Raw genomic sequence first — 22,418 nt, 5'->3', positions numbered from 1 at the left:
GTTGAAGTCTCACAGGACATATTGTGACATGCCCACCTCTTCCACAATTTCTCATAGTCACATGACTGAAAAGCCACCGAAAGCCATCTGAATCATCTGAATGGTTTCCACCTGGCTGTCGCCCAGTTTCTGGCAAAATGTGATGCGGCACTGCTCCAGTCATTCCGTCTTTTTCCTTGGAATGAAAAAACGCAGAGCGCACGACACACGTCCCACACAAAGGCTGCTTACCAGAAAATGATGCAATCGACAGGCATGGAAAAGTTCATGCATGCACACGAAAGTTCAAGGTTTGCTCATGCAAGCACACGTGATTCAAATCCATCAGGTTTTTGAAAAAAATAAAAAGGTCAAACACTTTTCTAACAGACCTGGTATGTTACCCTGTAAGATAACTAAACATAATACATGGTCCAAACTATTCCTTTTTAAAACCATGTTGACTAATTTGCTTCTTTTTTTTTTTTTTTACCAAAATTGGAGCAACTTTAACTTTTGACATGTGTACAAATAGAAAGTGCTGTTTTTACCCCACAACTCCTGAGCGTTCAGTCATAGATAGTAAAAAACTATACCTTTTTGAACTCATTGTGATCAGACAATGTAGTTTTCAATGTGATTGGAGCATTTTTAATTTTGACCCCTGAACCCTACCTGGCCGCCTATTGAAAATTGAAGGGGCTAGTCGTTTGTTGTTTTGTTTTTTGTCTAAGGAGGACTTGTGCCGAATTTGATGCTTGTCACGATTTGCAGGATTTTGCGCTAAATATTCTCTTAGCTGCTGCAGTATTGAAAGAACGTGTCATCATCGTAATCACTCGTGAACTCGCGGAATCGGCGCCATTCACATCCTCGCTTTGCCAGATTGTTTACATGCGCCGCAAGACGCCGGAATTCTGCTGGTGCCGCGGCGCATGCTGGGAAGCGCAGGGGATTATGGGAAATATTAAAATACCGAATATGAAATCTATCTGTAATAACCCATCAAAAATATATGTCGGAATGAAGTCGGAAATGGACAATAACGGGACTTTAAACTGTGCAGCTTCCGGCTCGCATCTGGCCTCCTTCTCCGTGGCGTTAGCTTCTAAAGCTAGCGGGGTTAGCTTAGCCTGCTAACGGGGCCTTTTTTGTGCAGAAACGGTTTGTGTTATTGTGTGAAAATGTCTAAAGTCCAAATTCTGAGAGCGTTACTGAAGGAGCGACTACCTGCAAATGATGAAGAGATATTTGAGCTGTTTGAAAGAACAGCAGCCGAATACGAGGAGGAACTTTGTGGTTTAAAAGAGGAGAACGAACGACAAAGAAAACTACTGGCTGCTGCTTTTAACTCATACGATAAAACAGGTTTGTTATTTTCCTCACATTTACATGTGCGGGCTGTAGATGGTCCTGTTACTGTTTTGACTGCTGTGATTATCAGCACAGCGATAAATCCTTTAACAACATGAGCCTTTTTAGTCAACATTGTCTTCAATCTTGGACATCCTGAGTAGAGGTGGGCGGATCGATCCTAATATCGATACCAACGCTGTTATTGATATTGAAGGTCCTCGTATAAAAAGATCGATACTCAATCTTTTTTTCCTCTCCCGCATGCACTGACTGCTGTGCACGCAGATTCATCAAAGTCTGCTCTCTGTAAGAGCAGCGCTGCACTGTCACCAACATGGAGCAGCGCACCCTTGTATTGTGGTTTGTCAGCCCTCTACTTGTGTTGAGTGATATTTTTTTAAACAAATGTTTTGTGTATTTTGTTGTTGCGTACAATGTTTGGCAAAATTCTATCCTAGGTCTTTTGGATCCTTTGGCTCTATGATGCTTAATATCCAAGGTAGGGTAGGATTACTTTCAAAGAATACATGTGGATTACATGTATGTACGTACATACATTTGGATTACTTGTAATCTGATTACTTTTGGATTACATTTCAAAGTAATCCTACCCAACCCTGTTAATATCGGTATCGATATCGGCAATACTGGGCCTGTATTTACTTGGTATTGGATCAATACCAAAATTCCCGCTATCGCCCACCTCTAATCCTGAGTTTATAGTGATCACCCCACTGCGAACTCACACCAGTCCAGGTGAAGTCACTCATCTCTAGTAAAACAATATTTAAATCTGATATGTTCATGCAATAAATTAATTATACACACCAGTGCGATAATACACTGTTCTTGCTCAAGTTTTGTAAGTGAGATGGTGTTTTAAGGTAGGGGGGCACTGCCCAGTTCTATACGTCACACTGGCAGGTCCCTAACTTTAAACTAGTGATTCTTAATTACTGAAGAAAATAAGTATGGATAGCTGGAGTGGGGTGACTTCACCTGGGGCAAGCTCACAGTGGGGTGACTTCACCTGGGGCACGCTCACAGTGGGGTGACTTCACTCGCTACCCCTGTGTTTGGCTGGTTGGTTCCAACACCAGAGGCTCAAACACTATGCAGGAGGAAATGGTCATGCACTTTGATATGGAAATAACCATGCAACAAATAAAAATAAAAAAATTAAAAATTACTTTAAAAAAAACTATGGAAGAAGTCGCACATCCGGTTCAGTGGTCATGTGACCTGCATAACAACACAACCACGATATTTGACTAGGTAGCCTAAATATAATTATTTTTTCTGATAAAACATAATAAAAACATACATTTCTCTCTTAGTTTTGTTTTGTTTTTGGTAATTGATCAATAAAATAAAAAAATTATAAAGAACGCATCTGATTGGTCAGAAATTTTATGACGTATGCGTGTGGGGACAAAGCTCCCACCTTAATGCATCCATATTGAATTCTATGTGCCAGAGAGGGAGAATGTCTATGATGGACTGACAAGTTTCACAAAGTTCAGGTGCGATCAGCGGGATTGTCACAAACAGCCCCTGTGTCTGGGTGGACTTGGCCGGCTGTTTATACGCTTGTCTAAAAATAGAGTCTGACTCACTCACTTATAGACGCAGCCACTAACATGACAGTGACCCACAATTCCTCACTTGTCCCGCTGAGAATGGGTTCAAAACCGAAAAACATGCTGAAAGGCACTGCAGTCCCAACGTTATTTGACTTCAGTAAGTGTGTAAACGTGTGGTGAGCCACATCCAACGTGAGCCCTGGAAACAGGATAGAAATTCAAATGTCTTATCTTACCTGTTCATTACAGTCCAATTCATCATAACACCCTGATGAAAACTTATCTACATAAGCATCCTCGCACAAAGAAATCAAATAATAGTGAAAACATGCTCATTGCACCCGGTATTTTGGTCGAACTTTCCTAGCAACGATGTAAAGCCCTGGTCACACAGCACTAACGACGGACACCAAAGCCAAAACGAAACAAGAAATCTGGACTTACGTTGACTTTCGGAGACATCGTTTAACTGGCGTCCAGCTTCGATCAGTCAGTCGCTCCATGAGGCGTCCTAATAACGGATCGGTTAGCAGCTCTGTGAGGCGTCATAACAACCGGGAGTAACTATCAACCTGGCGGGCGGGCACCCACAATTGGAAGTTTGCTATTCACCCGGATGCTGTCTCTCTCTGGCTGGTGTGAGGGGTTCAGCGCTCCCCTCACAGCAGGCCACACTGACGAACAGTCTCTGAAAGAAACTCCTCAGCAGACATCTGTTACTCTTCTGTTTTTTGCTTCTGTGTTTCGCTTTGTAATTTTCACTTTTTTGGAGAACACACAACGCTTCACAAACATGGTAACTGGCCCATAACAACTGATTGGTTAGCCATGAGGCATCATAACAAGTTGTTGTTGCTAATGACGCCAAACACGCGAGCGGGAGGCTCACTAACCGGAAGTCTCTGCAGCGTAACTTGAAAATTGTCCATGAGATTTTTTTTTTTTTTTTCTTTCCTCCAGAAGTCATCCGACAGGGTGAGCTATAGCATGTATCCAGTGCTTTGAATCATGCCCTCTTTCCTCGGTAAGGATTCAGAGCACTGGGTATTTGTACACACAGATGCTGAAGGAGAGGAATGGCGTAACAACCAAAGAGACCATGCCTGCACTGAAATCAAACTATCGCAAAGAGAAGGAAAAAGGAGTCTTCTAATATTATCAAATGAAATTCTCTAGAATAAATTCCATCTATTCGTCTGATCCAAAATAAATTTAAACTTTGCAATTCTTGTTTTTAGCACCATTAAGCTTGAATGGAAACAATGTGCCCAATGTATTACAAATTTTGAAATAAAATACCTAATTGCTGTATTAAATTGTGATATGAACAGTATCGGTGAATAAAAAAACAGTCACTCACTCATCTTGAACCGCTTATCTGAGATCGGGTTGCGGAGGCAACAGCTCTAGCAGGGTACCCCTGGCTTCCCTCTCCCGTGACACATTGACCACCTCTGACTGGGGGATCCTGAGGCGTTCCCAGGCCAGTGTGGAGATATAATCTCTCCACCTAGTCCCGGGGCTTCCCCGAGGTCTCCTCCCAGGTGGACGTGCCTGGAACACCTCCTTAGGATGGCGCCTAGGAGGCATCCTTACCAGATGCCTGAACCCCCTCAGCTGGCTCCTTTCAGCGTGAAGGAACAGTGGCTCTACTCCGAGCTCCCCACAAATGACCGAACTTCACACCATCTCTAAGGGAGACACCAGCCACCCTCCTAAGCAGCTTTCCAGCACCCTGGAGTAGACTTTACCAGGGAGGCTGAGTAGTGTGATGCCCCTGTAGTTGGCATACACTCTCTGGTCCCCCTTTTTAAATATGGGGATCACCACTCCGGTTTTCCACTCCTTAGGCGCTGTCCCAGACCTCAATGCAATGCTGAAGAGACATCTCATCCAAGACAATCCCTCTACTCCCAAAGCTTTCTGGATGGATCTCATCAACCCCAGAGTTCTTGCCACTGTGGAGTTGTTTGACTACCTCAGTGACTTCCACCAGGGAAATTGATGAAAGTCCTCTATCAGCTTCCAGCTCTGCCCCTACTATAGAGGGCGCTCCGGCCTGATGCAGGAGTTCCTCAAAGTGTTCCTTCCAGCGCCGGATTACATCCTCAATTGAGGTCAACAGAGTCACATCCTTACTGTAGACAGCTTGGATGGTTCCCCATTTTCCCCTCCTGAGGTGCCTCACAAGTCGCCATAAGCACCTTGGTGCTGACCGAAAGTCCTTCTGTATGGCTGCTCCGAACGCCTCCCACACCCGCTGCTTTGCCTCCCCCACAGCAGAGGTTGCTGCCCTTTCGGGCCTGTCGGAATCTTGCAACTACCTCCGGAGTCCTCCGAGATCAGACATCCTGGAACGACTCCTCCTTTGGTTGGACAGCTTCCCTTACCACCGGTGCCCACCACGGTGTTCGAGGGTTGCCGCCCCTTGAGGCACTTAAGACCTTCAGGCCACAACTCCACGCTGTAGCTTCAGCAATGGAAGCTTTGAACATTGCTCATTCTGGTTCAATGCCCCCAACCTTCCCAGGGATGCTAGAAAAGCTCTGCCAGAGGTGTGAGTTGAAGATCTGTTGGACAGTGGGCTCCTCCAGACGTTCCCAGTTCACCCACACAATCTGTTTACCAGGTCTGTCCAAAATCCTCCCCATCCTCTCATCTAACTCACCACCAGATGGTGATCAGTTGATAGCTCTGCCCCTCTCTTCACCTGAGTGTCCAGAACATGCAGATGATACAATCACAAAATCGATCATCAATCTTTGGCCTAGGGTGCTCTGGTACCATGTACATTTGTGAGCATCCTTATGTTTGAACATGGTGTTCGTTATGGACAGTCCGTGACTAGCACAGAAGTCCAATAACAAACAACCATTCGGGTTTAGATTAGGGAGGCCGTTCCTCCCAATCATGCCTTTCCAGGTGTCTCTGTCATTGCCCATTTGTGTGTTGAAGTCCCCCAGCAGAACAATGGAGTCCCCCGCTGGAGCCCCATACAGGACTCCATTCAGGGACCCAAAGAAGGCAGAATACCCCAAACTGCTGTTGGGTGCATATGCACAAACAAAAGTCAGTCATCCCCCCCACCCGCCACCTGAAGGTGTAGGTAGGTGACCCTCTCATCTACTGGGATAAACTCCAACGTAGTGGCGCTCAGCCGGGAACTTGTGAGTATCCCCACACCCTCCTGGCGCCTCACACCCTGGGCAACTTCAGAGAAGAATAAGGTCCAACCCCTATCAAGGAGAGTGGTTCCGGAAATGAGGCTGTGCGTGGAAACGTGGCCCACTGGATCTACCTGGTATTGCTCCACCTCCTGCACAAGCTCCATCTCCTTCCCCCACAGAGAGGTGACATTCCACACCCCCAGAGCTAGCCTCTGCCGCCTGGGTCTGGTGCGCCAAGGCCCTTGAGGTTCACTGCCACCCATGGGACAGCGCACCCGACACCAGCACCACTGTGGGTGGTGAGCCCACAGGGTGGAGATGGAAGGTCCACGTTGCCTTTTTGGGCTGTGCCAAACTGGGCTCCAAGCCAAGTCCAGCCACCAGGCGCTTGCTGGCGGGCCCTACATCCAGGCTTAGCTCCAGATGGGGGCCCCGGGCTTCCTCCGGGCCGGGTCACATTTCCTCTGCCTCATTTTGTCATGGTGTCTTATGAACCATTCTTAGTCTGCCCTCTTGCCTGAGACCAATTTACCATGGGAGACCCTACCAGAAGCACAAAGGCTCTAGACAACACAGCAGGTTCATAGCAACACACAAACCTATCCGCCATGATAAGGTGATGGTACCCAGAGAGGAACCATCACCATAAAACCATAAAGGAACCATAAAAAACACTCTTTGTCAAAATCATGGAAAGTTTAAAAAAAGGCAAAGCTGATATTTACCAGTTTAGCTTCTTTTTTTCCACAAGCTATGAGGAAGTCTATTGTCTGATGAGAAAGAAATAATAATTTAATTTATAGCCCTTTTCTGGAAAAATTCATTCATCCTACCCAGTGATCCTGTTAAGCAGATGCTCAGCTCGTTATTTTTCCAGAACTGTGGACTTTCAGCCACCTCCACTGTACCTGTGCTTCCAGAATGAAGCTCAGTTCAGTGGGCTTGTGGCTGCACAGGGAAGAAATGTCAGTCACTTTGTCCTCAACTCTTGATGTTAAGAGATTTTTATTTATTTTTGGCATTCTCCATTGAGACTGTTGTCTGCACAAGGCTGTAACAGGCTGTGTGAGTGCACAGTGGCAGCAGGAATGACAGTCTCTCTGCGAGGCTGCGTTTTATATATTAGATTAGAGAGAACTTTATTAATCCCTTGGGAAGACTCCCTGAGGGAAATTGAGGTTCCAGCAGCATTGCATAGCAGCACAGAGGGTAATAAGAACACAGAGTATCAAAAGTAAAAGTGAAAAACAATTTGCAAATATAAATATAAATCCACAAATAGAAATACCAGAAATACCGCTTGTTAATGGTTTACTGGCTCCTACTGTTTCTCTCCTTTCCATCCTCTGTCTCTGTTACTCCTCCTCCCCCTGAGTGAGGAGTTGTACGGTCTGATGGCCTGAGGGACAAAGTGGTTTTTCAGTCTGTTGGTCCTGCACTTGGGAAGGAGCAGTCTGTGGCTGAAGAGGCTCCTCTGGTTGCTGATGGTGTGCAGAGGGTAACTTGTATCATCCATAATGTCCAGCAGTTTGTCCAGTGTTTTCTTCTCTGCCACAGCCTCCACCTCAACTTCCTCAATCAGAACTGGTCTTGGTCTGAATTTCCCAAAGTCAATTACCAGCTCCTTTGTCTTTGAGGTGTTGAGTTTTAGGTGTTTTTTGTGGCACTGGGCAGCAAAGTCTGTCACTGGGCTTCTGTACTACTCCTCTCTGTCATCCCTGATGCATCCAATAATGGCTGTATCATCTGCCAACTTCTGGATGTGACACAGCTCAGAGATGTGCCAGAAGTCCCAGGTGTACAGGGTGAAGGGAAGAGGGGCCAGCACTGTTCCCTGTAGTGCTCCAGTGTTGCTGATCAGTGTCAGATGTGGTGTCCCTCAGCTTGACATACTGCGGCCTGTCGGTGAGGTAGCTGGAGATCCAAGTGACCAGGCAGGGGTCCACTCCCATCCTGTTCAGTTTGTCCTGAATCATAAGGGGCTGGATGGTGTTGAAGGTGCTGAGGAGTCCAGGAAGAGAATCCTCAATGTGCCGCTTCCCTTATCTGGGTGCAAGTGGACTCAGTCTAGCAGGTAGAGAACGGCATCCTCAACACCAACACCTACCTGATGTGCAAACTTTAGAGAGTCCTGGGCATGTTGTACCTGTGGTTTGAGGAAGTCAAGGAAGAGCCGCTCCAGCGTCTTCATCAGACACACCTTGTCCGGGCCTGCAGCTTTCCTGCGATGAAGCTTCCTCAACTGACCTGGTCCACAGTGATGGAGGAGGTTGTGTTGATGTCGGGGGAGGCAGAGGAAGGAGCTGCTGCTGTGATTGTCTGGGGGGGAGTGAAGAAGGAGCAATGGCTGCAAGGAGCGTGGTGGGGGGGGGGGGGGGTATGGACTGGTTGAACTGGTTGAAATAGTTAAGTTTAATCGCTCTCTCCATTGCGCCCCCCCCCCCCTTGTCCCTTTGTCTTGCTGTGACTGTGCACAGCTGTGACTGTCTACGTACACACACAGGTTGTGTGAGTGCAGAGCAGCTGCATTTCTTCCATCATCAAAATTAAAGTATCACATTTGAAATGTCACAATGACAAAAAAAAATCACACTTAAGTAATATTTGTAATTAATCTTCAGCTAACGTGTTCTGAACTGTGTTAATGTCAATATCTGTGTTTCCTATAGATTTGCCGCAGGAATTTGTTAAAGACAAAGTGAGTCCCTCTGACCAACAAGCCTGGGCTTACAATGTGGAACAACAGGATCCAGAACTCTTTAAAAATGAAGAGGAGAAACAAGAGCATCCAGGAGGGCTGGAAGTTTATTCCACAAAGTGTACAAATGTTGATTTGAATCCTCAGTTCTCTCAGATTCTTCAGTACCGAGTTAAGGACAACACTAGTGCTGAGGATCTTGCTAGCAGCTCACTTGAGCATATAAAACCAGAATCTGATGGAGAGGACTGGAAAGGATCTCAACCGGCTTGCATATCAGATCAAGGCAGTTCTTTCCACTCAGTTATGGGTGATGTGACATCTCACTCTTCTGAACCTGATACTGATATCAGTGATATTGATTGTAATGAGACCAGGGAACCTCAATCATGTTTCTACTTTTTGAAAAATAAGATGATCCCACTTGGAGATAGGAAATGTAATGCTGATGTGCAGACACTGAGTCAGGGGTATGATCAAACGAATGATTATAAGCACCGTCTGAGGCATACAAGTATTAATGCAAAGCAGGAACGATTTACCATTTCTCTGCCTGATGAATCATGTGACCAAGTAAGCCATGTGGCATTTCAGAGAAGAAAGAAAGCATTTAGTTGTTCGGAATGTGGTAAAACGGTTGGCAAAAGTAGACATTTGGAGCTCCATAGATTAATTCATACAGGAGAAAAACCATTCAGCTGTTCTCAGTGTGGCAAAAAATTTAACCATAACAGCAATCTGAAAACCCATATGCTAATTCATACAGGAGAGAAACCATTCAGCTGTTTGGAGTGTGGCAAGTCTTTTAACCAAAAAAGCACACTGAAGAACCATATGAGAACTCATACGGGAGAGAAACCATTTATCTGTCCTCAGTGTGGGAAAGCATGTAGCATAAAAGGCAATCTGAAAATCCATATTGCTACTCATACAGGAGAGAAACGATTTAGATGTTGTAAGTGTGGTAAAGCATTTAGCCAAAGCAGCAGTTTGGAGATCCATATGGCAGGTCATACAGGAGAAAAACCATTCTGCTGTTCTGAATGTGGCAAAACATTTAATCAGAATGCTAATTTGAAAACCCATATGTTAATTCATGGAGCAAAGAAACCATTCAGCTGTTATGTGTGTGGGAAATCATTTCACCAGAACAGCAGTCTGAAAAGCCACATGATAATTCATACAGGAGAGAAACCGTTCAGTTGTTCTGAATGTGGCAAAACATTTAATCAAAATGCCAATCTGAACACTCATATGTTAATTCATACAGCGGAGAAACAATTTACCTGTTCTGTTTGTGGGAAATCATTCAACCAAAACAGCAGCCTGAAAAACCATATAACTCATACAGGAGAGAAACCATGTACATGTTCTCAGTGTGGAAAAGCGTTTGGCTTAAAGGGCAATCTGAAATCTCACATGAGCCGACATACAAGAGATAAATCATTTACATTTTGCTAAACAGGATCTCTGAATACACATAATGTGACTCCATTGTTCTTGTGTTGAAACATCAGAAAATGTCCTGACAATCGTTACAATTACAATCGTTAATTCATTCATTTATCGTTAATGAGGTTCTCAAACAAGGTTTTATCCCAAATCTCTGGAACTGTCATCCCATTCCATACAAGACAGAATAAATATGGTGACAATTCTCCTTATTGCATGTAGACAAAATAGAGAATGCATTGTGTTGTCAAGATCCCTTCTTCCCCCATGGGGGCGCCACAAATGAGGAAAAAAAACTTTCACTGCTATTCTTATACTAAAACCAGTTGATACTAAATATCTTTTAATATAAAATAAATATTAGGCCATATTGATTTAACTGCATAGCTAACCTTATTAAATAATAATGATGATAATAGCTTCCTCACCATACCCCCCCAAAAAAGTGTCTGATGAGCCCTTCCGGGTCATTACGTCATTGCAACATATCAGTCAAAACGACCCAAATTATCTGGTGTTGGGTCATGATTTAACAACCATGTCAAAACGACCCAAACTATCTGGTGTTGGGTCATGATTTAACAACCATGTCAAAATGACCCAAACTGGTGCAGAGGGGAGGAAAAGAGAAAAACAAGAAAAATGGGACCAAGACAAAGGTACAGTCAGTAGCGGTTCTACACTGAATTACTCCCTGGGCAAGACCCCTTCTGAGTGCCCCCCCCCCCCCCCCCCCAAAAAAAATGCACGAAGAGCCATTTTTTATTATTTATTATAACAATAGGGGCACAATCTCCTTAAAAAGCCAATTTAACAGGTTTTCAGAGGCAATAAACTCATACATACCAACAACACATTAACACACATGCACATTGGGGTTGGTAAGGTTAGCAGTGTTAACATGTCTCTGTCCATGGTTTGCTAATTCCTCAGCTATTTCAGGGTGAGTTTTGCCTAAACTGACCGACTCAAAATAAACTGTTTTGTAGGAGTGGGAATAGTTGGTAGAGGCTTTGAGTGGCATGCATTGATCGTCAATGTCAGCGACTTTTAACATTTTTACATTTCAAAACAACATTTGTACATTTCAAAACGACTCTCATACGATGTCATAGATGAGTTTGCTGCAAGGAAAACGAGAGTCAGGCTGAGTAGGTGATATGAGGGTGAGGAGATTGTTTTTAGGTTGCATGGTTTCTAATTTGTTCTACTTGTTCTTAACTATTTTTATTGACTTGTTTGATATTTTATTCTATTAAAAAACTGATTTCATTTTTTGTGTGAATGTAGGCAAATGTGGAATTTACTGTTTGTGTATGTGTAGGTGGGGGTGCCATTAAAAATCTTGCCTAGGGCACCAAATTGGCTGGACTGTCATCAGTATGCTTACAGGGGGTACCGTTCAACGGAGGATGCAGTCTCATTAGTGCTTCACACAGCCCTGACTCACCTGGAGCTTCCTAATACTCATGATATTTGTGGATTTCAGTTTAGCATTTAAAATGGTTATCCTGGGTAAACTGGTGCTGAAGTTTCAACGTCTGGGTCTGTCCAAGTTGCTGTGCTACTGGTTCAGGGACTTTCTCACCAACAGGCCTCAGGACTGTACATCATCCACATTGGTACACCACAGGGCTGTGTGCTTAGCCCAGCACTCTTCACCATCTTTACCCATGACTGTTCAGCCACCCACTCCACCAACTTGGTCCTTAAGTTGGGGATACCACAGTGCTGGGCCTCAAATCAGACAACAATGAGGCTCTCTACCAAGAGGAGATCCAGTACCCGATAGGATGGTGTTGGGCCAGTAACCTTGTTCTGAACACCAGCAAGGCCAAGGAGGTCATTGTGGATTAGAGGAGGTCCACTAAGACAGAACATGCTCTTCTCCTCATCCATGAGGAGGTGGAGATGTGGAAATGTGGAGACGTGTGGACAACATCAGGTTCCTGGGCACCTACATCACATCTGACCTGACCTGGTCTCTGCACACATCCCACTCGGTGAAGAAAGCTCAGCAAGACTTTTCTTCCTCAGAAAATGGAAATGGGCTGGACCTTTCCCAGAGTGCCACAGTGTGATTTTGGAGCTGGACAGGCAGAACTTGGCCTGGGTGATGAGAACAAGTCAGGGGATTGTGGGAGGTCCTTGCAAACTCCACACAGAAAGGCCACAGGTGGGAATTGAAACCATGACCTTCTCGCTGTGAGGCAACAGTGCCAACCACTAAGCCACCGTGCTGCCCATGCAAAAACAATGAGTAAAAATAAAATAGCAAATATACTGAAAAACATATACTATGTGTGTGCAAATTGCAGGGTGGAAAGATGAATAAATAAAATAACAAATATACTATACTGTGAATAACAGTATGCTTATATATATATATATATACACAGTGGTGTGAAAAAGTGTTTGCCCCCTTGTGCTTTTACATGTTAGAAATTTTTTAGGACATCAAAAAACAAAACCAAAAATTCAGGCTTTGTATATTAAAATTTCTAAAAAATTCTACCCTTTAAATTCACCATGAAAAGTCATCTCTACATCATGAATTAAAAGAAATAAAAATCAAAAGGCCAAAATGATGGGGTGAATAAGTAAGTGCCCCCCCCCTTATTATAGCACATGTAAACCATCATTTTTACATCCAGCTTTCTTTGGACAAGTCAGGGGATGGATACATGAACATTCCCAAGACACTGATTATGTCTTGGACTTTACATGAATTATGAAGAAACAGAAACAGTATGGTACTCTATGATAAATCTGTGTGAGACAGTTTTCTAAAACTCCAGGCGCTGCCATTTTCATATAACCTTTGCACTGTGCTGAACTGCACTTTACACTGGTGCTACTATTGCCAACGTTCAATGTTCAATTTGAAAATTTTATATAAATAATTCATGTTTTTTCATTCGTGCAATCTCCGTTGAATGAAATATTCCATGTTTCACAAAATGAAATATTCTTTCCATTGCACGAATGAAAAAACTCATTCTTTGTTTTCTACAATACCTAAAATAGATCCATGTCATTTGATATGTTATTAATTTATTAACAAGGGAAAAGGGACTTATGGCCTTCCCGGTCCTCCAGTGTCCGCCAAAGCTCATTAGAGAGACCAAGATGCTCTGTCCCACCCATGTATCATCTAATGGAGCCCCAGTGCCCCCTCCCTCCTGAGCAGCAGTGGGACCAACCTGGCCTGCGTGGCTCTGCCTTCAGCAAACACTGCTTTCTGTTTTTAAGCTAGGCACCACTGCCAGTAGTGTGAGCATTCAATGGTAGAAAACGTATGGAACCAAATTTGCACGGCAAATGGAATACAATGGCAAATGGGACAAATGATCCATATCACGTGACATACAAGCCACCAATCAAATAACTAAGGAACAAAGTCGTTATACTTTAGTCGTTTTATATATATATATATATATATATCCAATCCAATTCAACTTGATTTATAGAGCACTTTAAAAGAACAATAAAGTTAACAAAGTGCTTTTCAAGTAAGACATTAATAAAATACAACACAGAGAAAACAAAAAAATAAGTTAAAAAGTGACCAACATGAGTAACACTGACTAGAACATGAACAATTTTGAAATGCCCTATAGAAAAGATGTGTTTAAGCGATCATTTCTATACAGTTTATTTTTCTTTTGGCATGATCTCATCATTCCTATTGTAAACCAAGGTTTTCCACTTCTGATTACAGTCAGATCCTAACGAAGGATGAGCAGCAGCGCCACCTGCTGCAAGTTGTTGAGTGGCATTGACGTCAGTTCCTGGAGGTGAAGTAAATTTGAATCAAACTCCACTCCCCATGACTGTTTTTTTTCTGCAAATAAGTGGACAGTGACATGTAATACTTTTTTTTTTAATCTCTCCTGTATGGTCAGTTAAAGGAGAACGGATTGTTGTTTCAATTTGTATTTCATTTTTGAACAGGTTATGTTCAACCATTGCAATTTCCACCCCTCGTGCCGGCAGCGGTTACAATAATCGTTTCTAAATCAAATTTTGCACAAAACATTTTCTCATCAAGATGAACAATGTTGTCAGGAAGCACCTTAAGAAAGTCACATTTTTATTTTTGGTATACTGTAGAGGACCACCTCACCCCACGGGGAGGTATACCCACATATTGGCTGCGGCCCTCTGATCTCCACTCCAATCCAGCAGGTGGCAGTAAGGGGCATTAACGGAAAGCGTTCACGGCGCGGCCGCCATATTACCACTCCCATGTACCGCTTCTCGAACGATCTGCGGTTACGCTAACAACTCCCTGCTGCACGCAGTTTAATCTTCGTGATTTTGCCGCAAAATGCCCGCATGTGCAGCGGTAAACTGTAAAAATCGCCAGTTTAAAGGCTGTGGACGAACATTTCACCTGTAAGTATGATTAAATGGAAAGTAACCAACGATAATTTGAAGTTCTATCCCTTAGGCCTAGATAGTGGAGAGGCTTTTGTGTAGCCACATGTTGAGCTTTGTGTAAATGCCACAAATGTAAATTGAATGAAATGAATTGCACACTTTTTCACAAGCTACAAAGTTACAAGTGCCATGCCAGAGCCAAATTTTGTTTGGCAAAATAAAGGGGTCCTAAACTTTTAAGACATTTATTAGGTCAGTATTTTATCAGCTAGCAGCTGTGGTAATTCCAGCTCCAATAACATATCTTAAAGTTGCTGCAGTTAAAAAGCGTGTAGTTGGATCTCGGGATCGAGCTGACAGCCCGCTGTGAGGTGAGCTGCCGTCTGTCCCAGCCCCTGTCTCTCTGTGTCCCCTTGATGCTCTTAGCTGAGTCCTGCAGATCCCGAAGTGTTTACTTTGAAAAAAATTGTAGTGTTCAAAGCAAACCCGGTCACCTGAATACCCCAGCTAGGAATAATAGAATAGGATTCCGGTTCTATTTTGTGGGTTTTCTTCTCTGAGCTGGGGCCATGATTAAGAGGGACAGCCGGGGGCATTCGTATTGGTCCGCGAGAGGTGAAATTCTTGGACTGGCGCAACACGGCCAAAAGCAAATGCATTTGCGAAGAATCAATCAATCAATTTTTTTTTTTATATAGCGCCAAATCACAACAAACAGTTGCCCCAAGGCGCTTTATATTGTAAGGCAAGGCCATACAATAATGATGTAAAACCCCAACGGTCAAAACGACCCCCTGTGAGCAAGCACTTGGCTACAGTGGGAAGGAAAAACTCCCTTTTAACAGGAAGAAACCTCCAGCAGAACCAGGCTCAGGGAGGGGCAGTCTTCTGCTGGGACTGGTTGGGGCTGAGGGAGAGAAAAATTAATTTTCATTAATCAAGAATGAAAGTTGGAGGTTCGAAGACTATCAGATACTGTTGGAACAGTATGTGTCTCTCTGGTCAACCTGGGAAAAATTGAAAAACTTAACGCTATAATACAGTTGTAGTTCCAACCATAAACGATGCCAACTGGCGATCCGGCAGCATTATTCCCATGACCCGCCAGGCAGCGTCCGGGAAACCAAAGTCCTAGTGGAGACGGTGGGACACCACCAGGAGTGGATCCTGCAGCTTAATGTGACTCAACACGGGAACCCTCACCCGACCCAGACACGGAAAGGATTGACAGATTGATAGCTTTTTTTCCTCGATTCTGTGAGTGGTGGTGCATGTCCGTTCTTACTTGGTGGAGCAGTTTGTCTGGTTAATTCCAATCGCAAACAAGACTCTGGTATGCTAACCAGTTACAAGACCCCTGTATGGTTGGCATCAGCTTCTTAGAGGGACAAGTGGCATTCAGCCACACGCGATTGAGCAATAACATCGGCACTTGTGACAGTAATGAAATAAAAGCAGACATGCAAACTCCAGCCGTATTGTTTGAGCTTGCAGCAAACCGTGTTGTTTAGTACCTGTAATCTGATGTCGGCGACCGAACGGTCCCCCCTAAAAATCGGTCCGTCCTGCCTTCACTGTGCATGCATCATTAGCCATGGTTCATGGATTATCACCTCATTTCTGCTTAAAACTGCACTCCAGTCATCATCTATCTCAGCATCAGATATCTGTAGCTTTTGTTGGCTGTCTCCAAGGCTGGGCTGTCCACTGATATGGAGATGTACGTGAAGAAGTTTGGAAATCTGTCTTTCTTTACCTAACTACTATTCTTTTATTTTCATGTTTTACCTGTATGCAGATTCCCATTTAGCCGCCCACAAGTGCTTGCAGTATGGCTTGCAAACATGAAACGGGATCGGTGGACACCGACACGTAGATCAGTCATCTGTTGTGACCACTTTGAAGCAGAGTGCTTTGACCTCACTGGCCAAACAACACGTTTGAAGCAAGATGCAGTTCCTACAATTTTTCAGTTTCCGAGCCATTTGAAGAAGGTATACATTTTGCAGTGTTATTTTTCCCCCATCCTACCCTATAATTTAGTAAAAATACATTTGCTTACTTATTGATTTTTTATTTTTTTTTAAGTGGATACTGAGGTATTAAACAAAAAGAGAAAAAAAATAGAAATGACAGTTTGAAGCTTTTGTTTTTTGCTTTCTTCTCCTGTTTGCTTCATGTGGGTTGTTTCTAAGTCATGTTATGTTGAGTGCATCTATTAATTACTGATCAATTTTCTTTGATTTACTTTTTTGAAATACATGATTAATAAGATGACATACAAGGCAAAATGTATTTGTGATGTGTAAATGTGGTGTAAAATTGTAATATTATGAAGAAAATGATTCAATTTTAAATTCTACTGAGAGATAAAAAGGATCATTAGATCAGTGCCCCCCCCCCCCCCCCAAAAAAAAAAATTCCTTTGTGATGTCTTGTAAGGTTAAATGTATATTAGATTACATATATTGTTAAATTTTGCCTTCCAGATTACAAAACCTCAAAGAAAACCACCAAAGGAGAGGACCTTTGTCCATCCAACATCAAATGTGGAGGCAGCAAACACCACAGCCACCCCAAAGTTGTCCACGTCATCTGCCATCAATTATCATCACTGCTATGCTGTGCCGCAATGTACAGCAACGCTCAAGAGGAGACTAGATGTAGCTCTTGACCAAATCAGTTATCTCCAGAAGAAGGTGAAGACACTGCAGCAAAAATCACGTCGATTAAGTAAAAAAGTCACACTACAGTGTAATACAATGCGCTGACATATTTGCTTTTCTCAGTTGTTGGTGCTGAGCTATCAAATTGATAACATTATCTGAAGAATGTAGAGTTTTTAGTGAAATCTTTTGGAGAACAATACAGATAAAATGTGGCTTTTCCCATCATGCAATATTGTGGAAGTTTTATTACTTTTCATGGTTAAACTTGTATTAGGACAAAAAAGTTTCTGGAATTAATGGTTAATGCTTTTCCAATTTATTGAGTCCATGAATGTTTCATATTTTGAGGACGAAATGTAGTGTATTGTAGAAGCAGCATATTTTCATGAGTGTACCAAATTTACAAGCGATTAAAAGGCAGAATGAACCAAAGCCAGATATCTTAATTTTTTTTTTATCCATGTTGATTAAAGAATCGTAATTTAAAAACAAAAAAAATCCAACTGTCATTTTTTATGTATGTGTAGGTGTGAGGGAATAAGCCTGAAAATGAATGCTGTATTTTAGCGCCCCTTCACACATAGTGCAAAGTTTAGTTGAAGTGCGCACAAAGCAGGAATTGTATGCAAAACGTGTGGAATTGTTCCTGCCTCTCGCCTCGTGATCCTGTTGCTACAACTATTTGCACACACCAGCAGCTGAAAGACAGTGTGCGCTGTGCGAACCTATCGCACCCTCTCATGGCAGGTGTCGGCCAAATTCCAGGTGACACACACGAACATCTAACACCGCTTGCATGGCACTTGGAAAAGGTGTGGCCAGTCGCACTCTTGGCACAACAACAGACTGCAGGCATGAAATTTGTCTAAGTGCCACACGACTGTGGAGTTGCTGAGATGTGGCGTGCCACAGTGTCGGCTCCCCCCACAAAATGTATGTGTGTTTGTCTATGTGTGTGTTGAGTGATAGTGTCTGTCTGGTAATCAGAGTGCGCGGGTTCAAATCCCATGAGGGTTTTTTTTTGTTGTTGTTTTTTTAAACCAGGGGTATTTAACCGCAGGGTTCTGTATTGTGTTCCCCTTTATGTATTATTTATATCAACCCAGGATATTCACTAATTATACAGCTGGTTTTTTCATTTTCCTCCACATCAGCAGCGTGATGTGGTGCAGCTCGTCCCATGGAACACAATGCCAGCAGCTGCAGCAGCTCACACTGAGCTGCTGTTCTTGCTCATCAGACACCGTCACACCGGCGTCGTGCATGCCTGCCTGCCTGTCGGTGCCATGTTTTGTGGTGCGCTCATACAACTCTGCCGCCGTGTGTCGCCCTGGAGTTATACGCAAATTGACCAAATTCACACTATATGTGAAGGGACCCTTATCTTTGCAGAAAAATTTAAACTAAGATGTATAAAAAAAACTGAGTAGGTGAATGAAAATAGAAATGAATATACATGAATACTGTATGTAAGATGAACAGAGTGAAAGAGACTTGACGGAAAAAATAAGGGAATTTGAAAGCATGTAGAAATACAGTCAAAATTCTAATTTTGTTGCATTTATCATGGACATGCCTTCCATTACAGTTTAAATGAAAAAGTGAACACAAATGAAAAAAAAAGTCTAACAAAATATTCATAAACCTGTAACCATTGCATCGTATATGACAATGAAACTAGAAGCATAAAAAATCAAAAACTGTTACATTTCTGAATTCAACATGGGTGTATATGATGCATGATATTGGCAGTGCTGAGGAGAACTGAGTATTTGTCCCAGCAAGATGAGTAACTGAGAATAGAAGGCAAAGTGTCAAAGTACTAAAAGAAAGAAATAAATAGCTCATCATGGCAGACATAGATTAGGATGGTGGAAGGTTACATTAACTGAAAAACAAAAATAAGGAAATGAGAGAATCTGCTCTGTTATTAGTCAAAATTGTTGTGGAAACAAGCCATCTACATGTGCACACTACAGTTCTGTCCAAAAGTATTTGGCCACTTGGTATTTCACGCATTTTAATTTATGCCATTTCAAATAAAAGATAAAAATAAAAAAAATTGTAAAATTATTGTCCCTAAACTCAAAGAAAATCTCTACCACTTGACATGAATTAATTAAAAATATAAAAGCCAAGATGATGGGGTGCATAAGTAATGGGCCACTTTGGCATAATACTTGTAGTTTTATTGGCAGTTTTCTTCAGACAAGTCAGGGGATGGATATATGAACATTCCAAGTCACTGAATATGTCTTGGACTTTATTTACATCAGTTGTGAGGAAATACAAACAGCATGGCACTCTATGCTCAGTCTGTGTGGAGTAGACAGTTCTCAAAAACTGAGTGCCCGTGCAAGAAGAAGAGTGAGGAAAGACACCCAGACAATCCAGAAGAAGTTATAGAGTTCTGTGGCTGCGATTGGAGAAATTGTGCACAGTGCATATTTTGCATTTTGTATCCCCAGTTAGACAGCTTCATGATGAAGTGGTATCGAGAAGGATTTTTCTTTCACCAAAACATCAAATCTAGGCTTGCATCTCAGGTGTACCTTCTGGCAAATTGTAGTTGAACTTTCAATAAAGCTTCTGTGCGGAAGTACGAATTCTCACCTAATTTTTGCCGGAAGTGACGTATACCCGACTGCAAAAATGATTTTGACCACTTACAAATGGCAACCCCACAACATTTTGGCGATCACAATCAATAGAAAATCCTTGTTTAAGTTAAAGTGAAGGAAACTCATTTCAAAATACTTAATCAGATTCATCCAAGTGCTGCCTTTCTTCAACAACAAAAAAAGGTTCAATTTTGATGTTAACCCTTGTGTTTTCTGTGGTGAGGATGAAGAGACCATCGAGCACGTTTGTCTTCTGTCCTTTGTCTAGAAGATTTTGGGTTAACATTAAAAGATGGTTGTCACTAAAAATGAATGATATTCCTCCTTTTGATACTAATAGTATTCTATTTTTTATGGATAATTTAAACCCCTCCGTCTCAGACATTGTAAATGTTATTTTACTTTTGAGTAAATACCATATCCACAGTAGAAAGTGGAGAAAACAAAACTCTCCTTTGACTGTTTCATAAATGAGTTTAAATGTTTTTTTTCCCTCTGTCTCTTAAAAAAAAACACTTAAAACTGGCAAGACTTCTAATAAGTTCAGTGCTGACATTGCAATTTTTTTGTTGTTTTGATTTCTGGCTTGTGTTGTATGTTTCCCTTTTTGCTCCAGCTGCTGTTTATGTATATGTGTGTATATGTGTGTGTATATATATATATATATATATATATATATATATATATATATCCCTACTGATCTGTTTATTTAATTAACCTTTTCTTCGGTATGTTGTTTTTGCTGTTGTATTTAAATCTCTGTAACGTTTCTTTGTAACTTTTTGTATGTCTCATTTAAAACGAAAGAAACAAAGAAAGAAAAAACCTTAACAAATGACATAACACCTTACTAATGGCGACCACGCAGCCTTGTCTGCACAGGGTCACGTGGTAGGTGCGCCCTCTAGTCTTTTGTTTATAACTCTATGGTCCGCCCTCGTTTCGGAGTTAGCTTTGTTAGCAGAGTCACTCTGCAGAAAATGAGTTTTAATAACCAGCTGGATTAAACCATGCAAATCTTGAAGAATCTTGGGAGAATTTGGACTAGGACGAAAACTTTGTTTTCTTAATATTTGATGTCTGACTCCTTTGCCGATAGCTTCCAAAGCTAACGGAGTTAGCTTAGCCTGCTAACTGGGCCTTTTGTGTGTAGAAACAGTTTGTGGTTTTGTGTGAAGATGTCTAAAGTACAGATTCTGAGAGCGTTACTGAAGCAGCGACTACCTGCAGATGATGAAGAAGAGATATTTGAGCTGTTTGAAAGAACAACAGCAGAATACGAGGAGGAACTTGGTGGTTTAAAAGAGGAGAACGAACGACAAAGAAAACTACTGGATGCTGCTTTTAACTCTGACGACAAAAAAGGTTTGATTATTTTATTATTTTCCCTGCATTTACATGTATCTGGACTGTAATTACTGCCGTCACTATTCTGGCTCCATCGTAATCCTGCTATAAACAAAGTCCGTATTGATAACTCAAAATTCTACCACGTACGCATAACCAGTGAACACGTGACAACCCAGAGAAAATTAGTCATTTCACTGTCATTGAATTTTTAGCCAATCAGTATATTCTATTGCGGACTCAACTACATAGCATAATAACAATACCTACCGGTCCATAGACTCCTTAAAAAAAATCTAGCTGACCAGAGCTGACATGTACCAGATTAAACGTGTGTTTTCTAATTCGGGATACATAAAAAATACTGGATTCAAGCACTGCCATGATCATGCCATTCCTGGAGACCTCCAACCTTGACATAAATTTATAGATGAGTTTCCGTATGACTGCTTGACAGCACTGCTCTCATACTTGGACAATCCTAAAAACATCTTTAACATCTTTATCAAGTTGTGATAAGACGCATACAGTCCGTTTATGGAGGCGCTTCTGTAGTTCCACCATAATTGTGCTGTGTACAATGGAGAGCAGTATGACTTAACATTTATTTAAATCTAAACCAATCTTAAGGCCACCCAGGGACTTAGATTTAGGATTAGTGATTGTGGTTAACATAGTTTAAGAATCTATGTCTCAATAGCAGGTACATGTACAAGTACGTTACCTCATGATCCCGTGACCTATACTGACCAATGAGAGAGACGGTACATATCAATAAAAGTTCACTATACAGCTATGTACAAGTGGCAGGGGTGGTGGCAAAATGCTTTGTGCACTTGGTTTTCTTGCGGAAGGTTCCTGGTTCAAACCCACTCATTTTAATTTATTTTACAGCACCAAATCACAGCAAGCTGCCTCAAGGAGTTTCACACAACTAAGGTCTAACCTTACCAACCCCTTAGAGCAAGCACATAGGCAACAGTGGTAAAGAAAAACTCCATCTGATGATGTTGAGGAACAAACCTCAAGCAGACCAGACTCCAAGGGGTGACCCTCTGCTTAGGCCATTCCAACACAAGTTTCACAAAGCTGAAGAAACAGAAAATAGAAAAACAAACATGATATTAAGAAGATAAGTCCACACAGGCGTCAGCATCACAGGC

The 22,418-nt window shown here is 42.2% G+C and overlaps 3 protein-coding genes across 4 annotated transcripts in view; all 3 read left to right on the top strand.

Moving 5' to 3' along the window:
• Window positions 1-742: 742 nt before the first annotated feature.
• Window positions 743-11,558, top strand: LOC117525949 (gastrula zinc finger protein XlCGF26.1-like). Its single transcript, XM_034187925.1, has 2 exons — window positions 743-1,347; window positions 8,755-11,558. The coding sequence occupies exons 1-2, from the start codon at window positions 1,164-1,166 to the stop codon at window positions 10,242-10,244; spliced, it is 1,674 nt and encodes a 557-aa protein (XP_034043816.1). The 5' UTR covers window positions 743-1,163; the 3' UTR covers window positions 10,245-11,558.
• A 2,931-nt stretch (window positions 11,559-14,489) lies between these two features.
• LOC117525971 (THAP domain-containing protein 1-like) lies at window positions 14,490-17,585 on the top strand. The gene is made up of 3 exons (XM_034187955.1): window positions 14,490-14,633; window positions 16,417-16,612; window positions 17,108-17,585. The coding sequence occupies exons 1-3, from the start codon at window positions 14,566-14,568 to the stop codon at window positions 17,387-17,389; spliced, it is 546 nt and encodes a 181-aa protein (XP_034043846.1). The 5' UTR covers window positions 14,490-14,565; the 3' UTR covers window positions 17,390-17,585.
• A 3,473-nt stretch (window positions 17,586-21,058) lies between these two features.
• Window positions 21,059-22,418, top strand: part of LOC117525954 (zinc finger protein OZF-like) — a 149,576-nt gene continuing 148,216 nt past the window's right edge. For both annotated transcript variants that reach the window (XM_034187930.1, XM_034187932.1), the window contains exon 1: window positions 21,059-21,273. In XM_034187930.1, coding sequence (XP_034043821.1) covers window positions 21,087-21,273 — 187 coding nt within the window. In that variant the 5' untranslated portion in view covers window positions 21,059-21,086. The remainder of the gene's footprint in view (window positions 21,274-22,418) is intronic.

The sequence above is a fragment of the Thalassophryne amazonica genome, chromosome 15, assembly GCF_902500255.1.
Source record: "Thalassophryne amazonica chromosome 15, fThaAma1.1, whole genome shotgun sequence".
Classification (NCBI taxonomy): Eukaryota; Metazoa; Chordata; class Actinopteri; order Batrachoidiformes; family Batrachoididae; genus Thalassophryne; species Thalassophryne amazonica.
The sequence above is the reverse complement of the archived record's forward strand: the minus strand, read 5'-3'. Positions and strand labels throughout refer to the sequence as shown.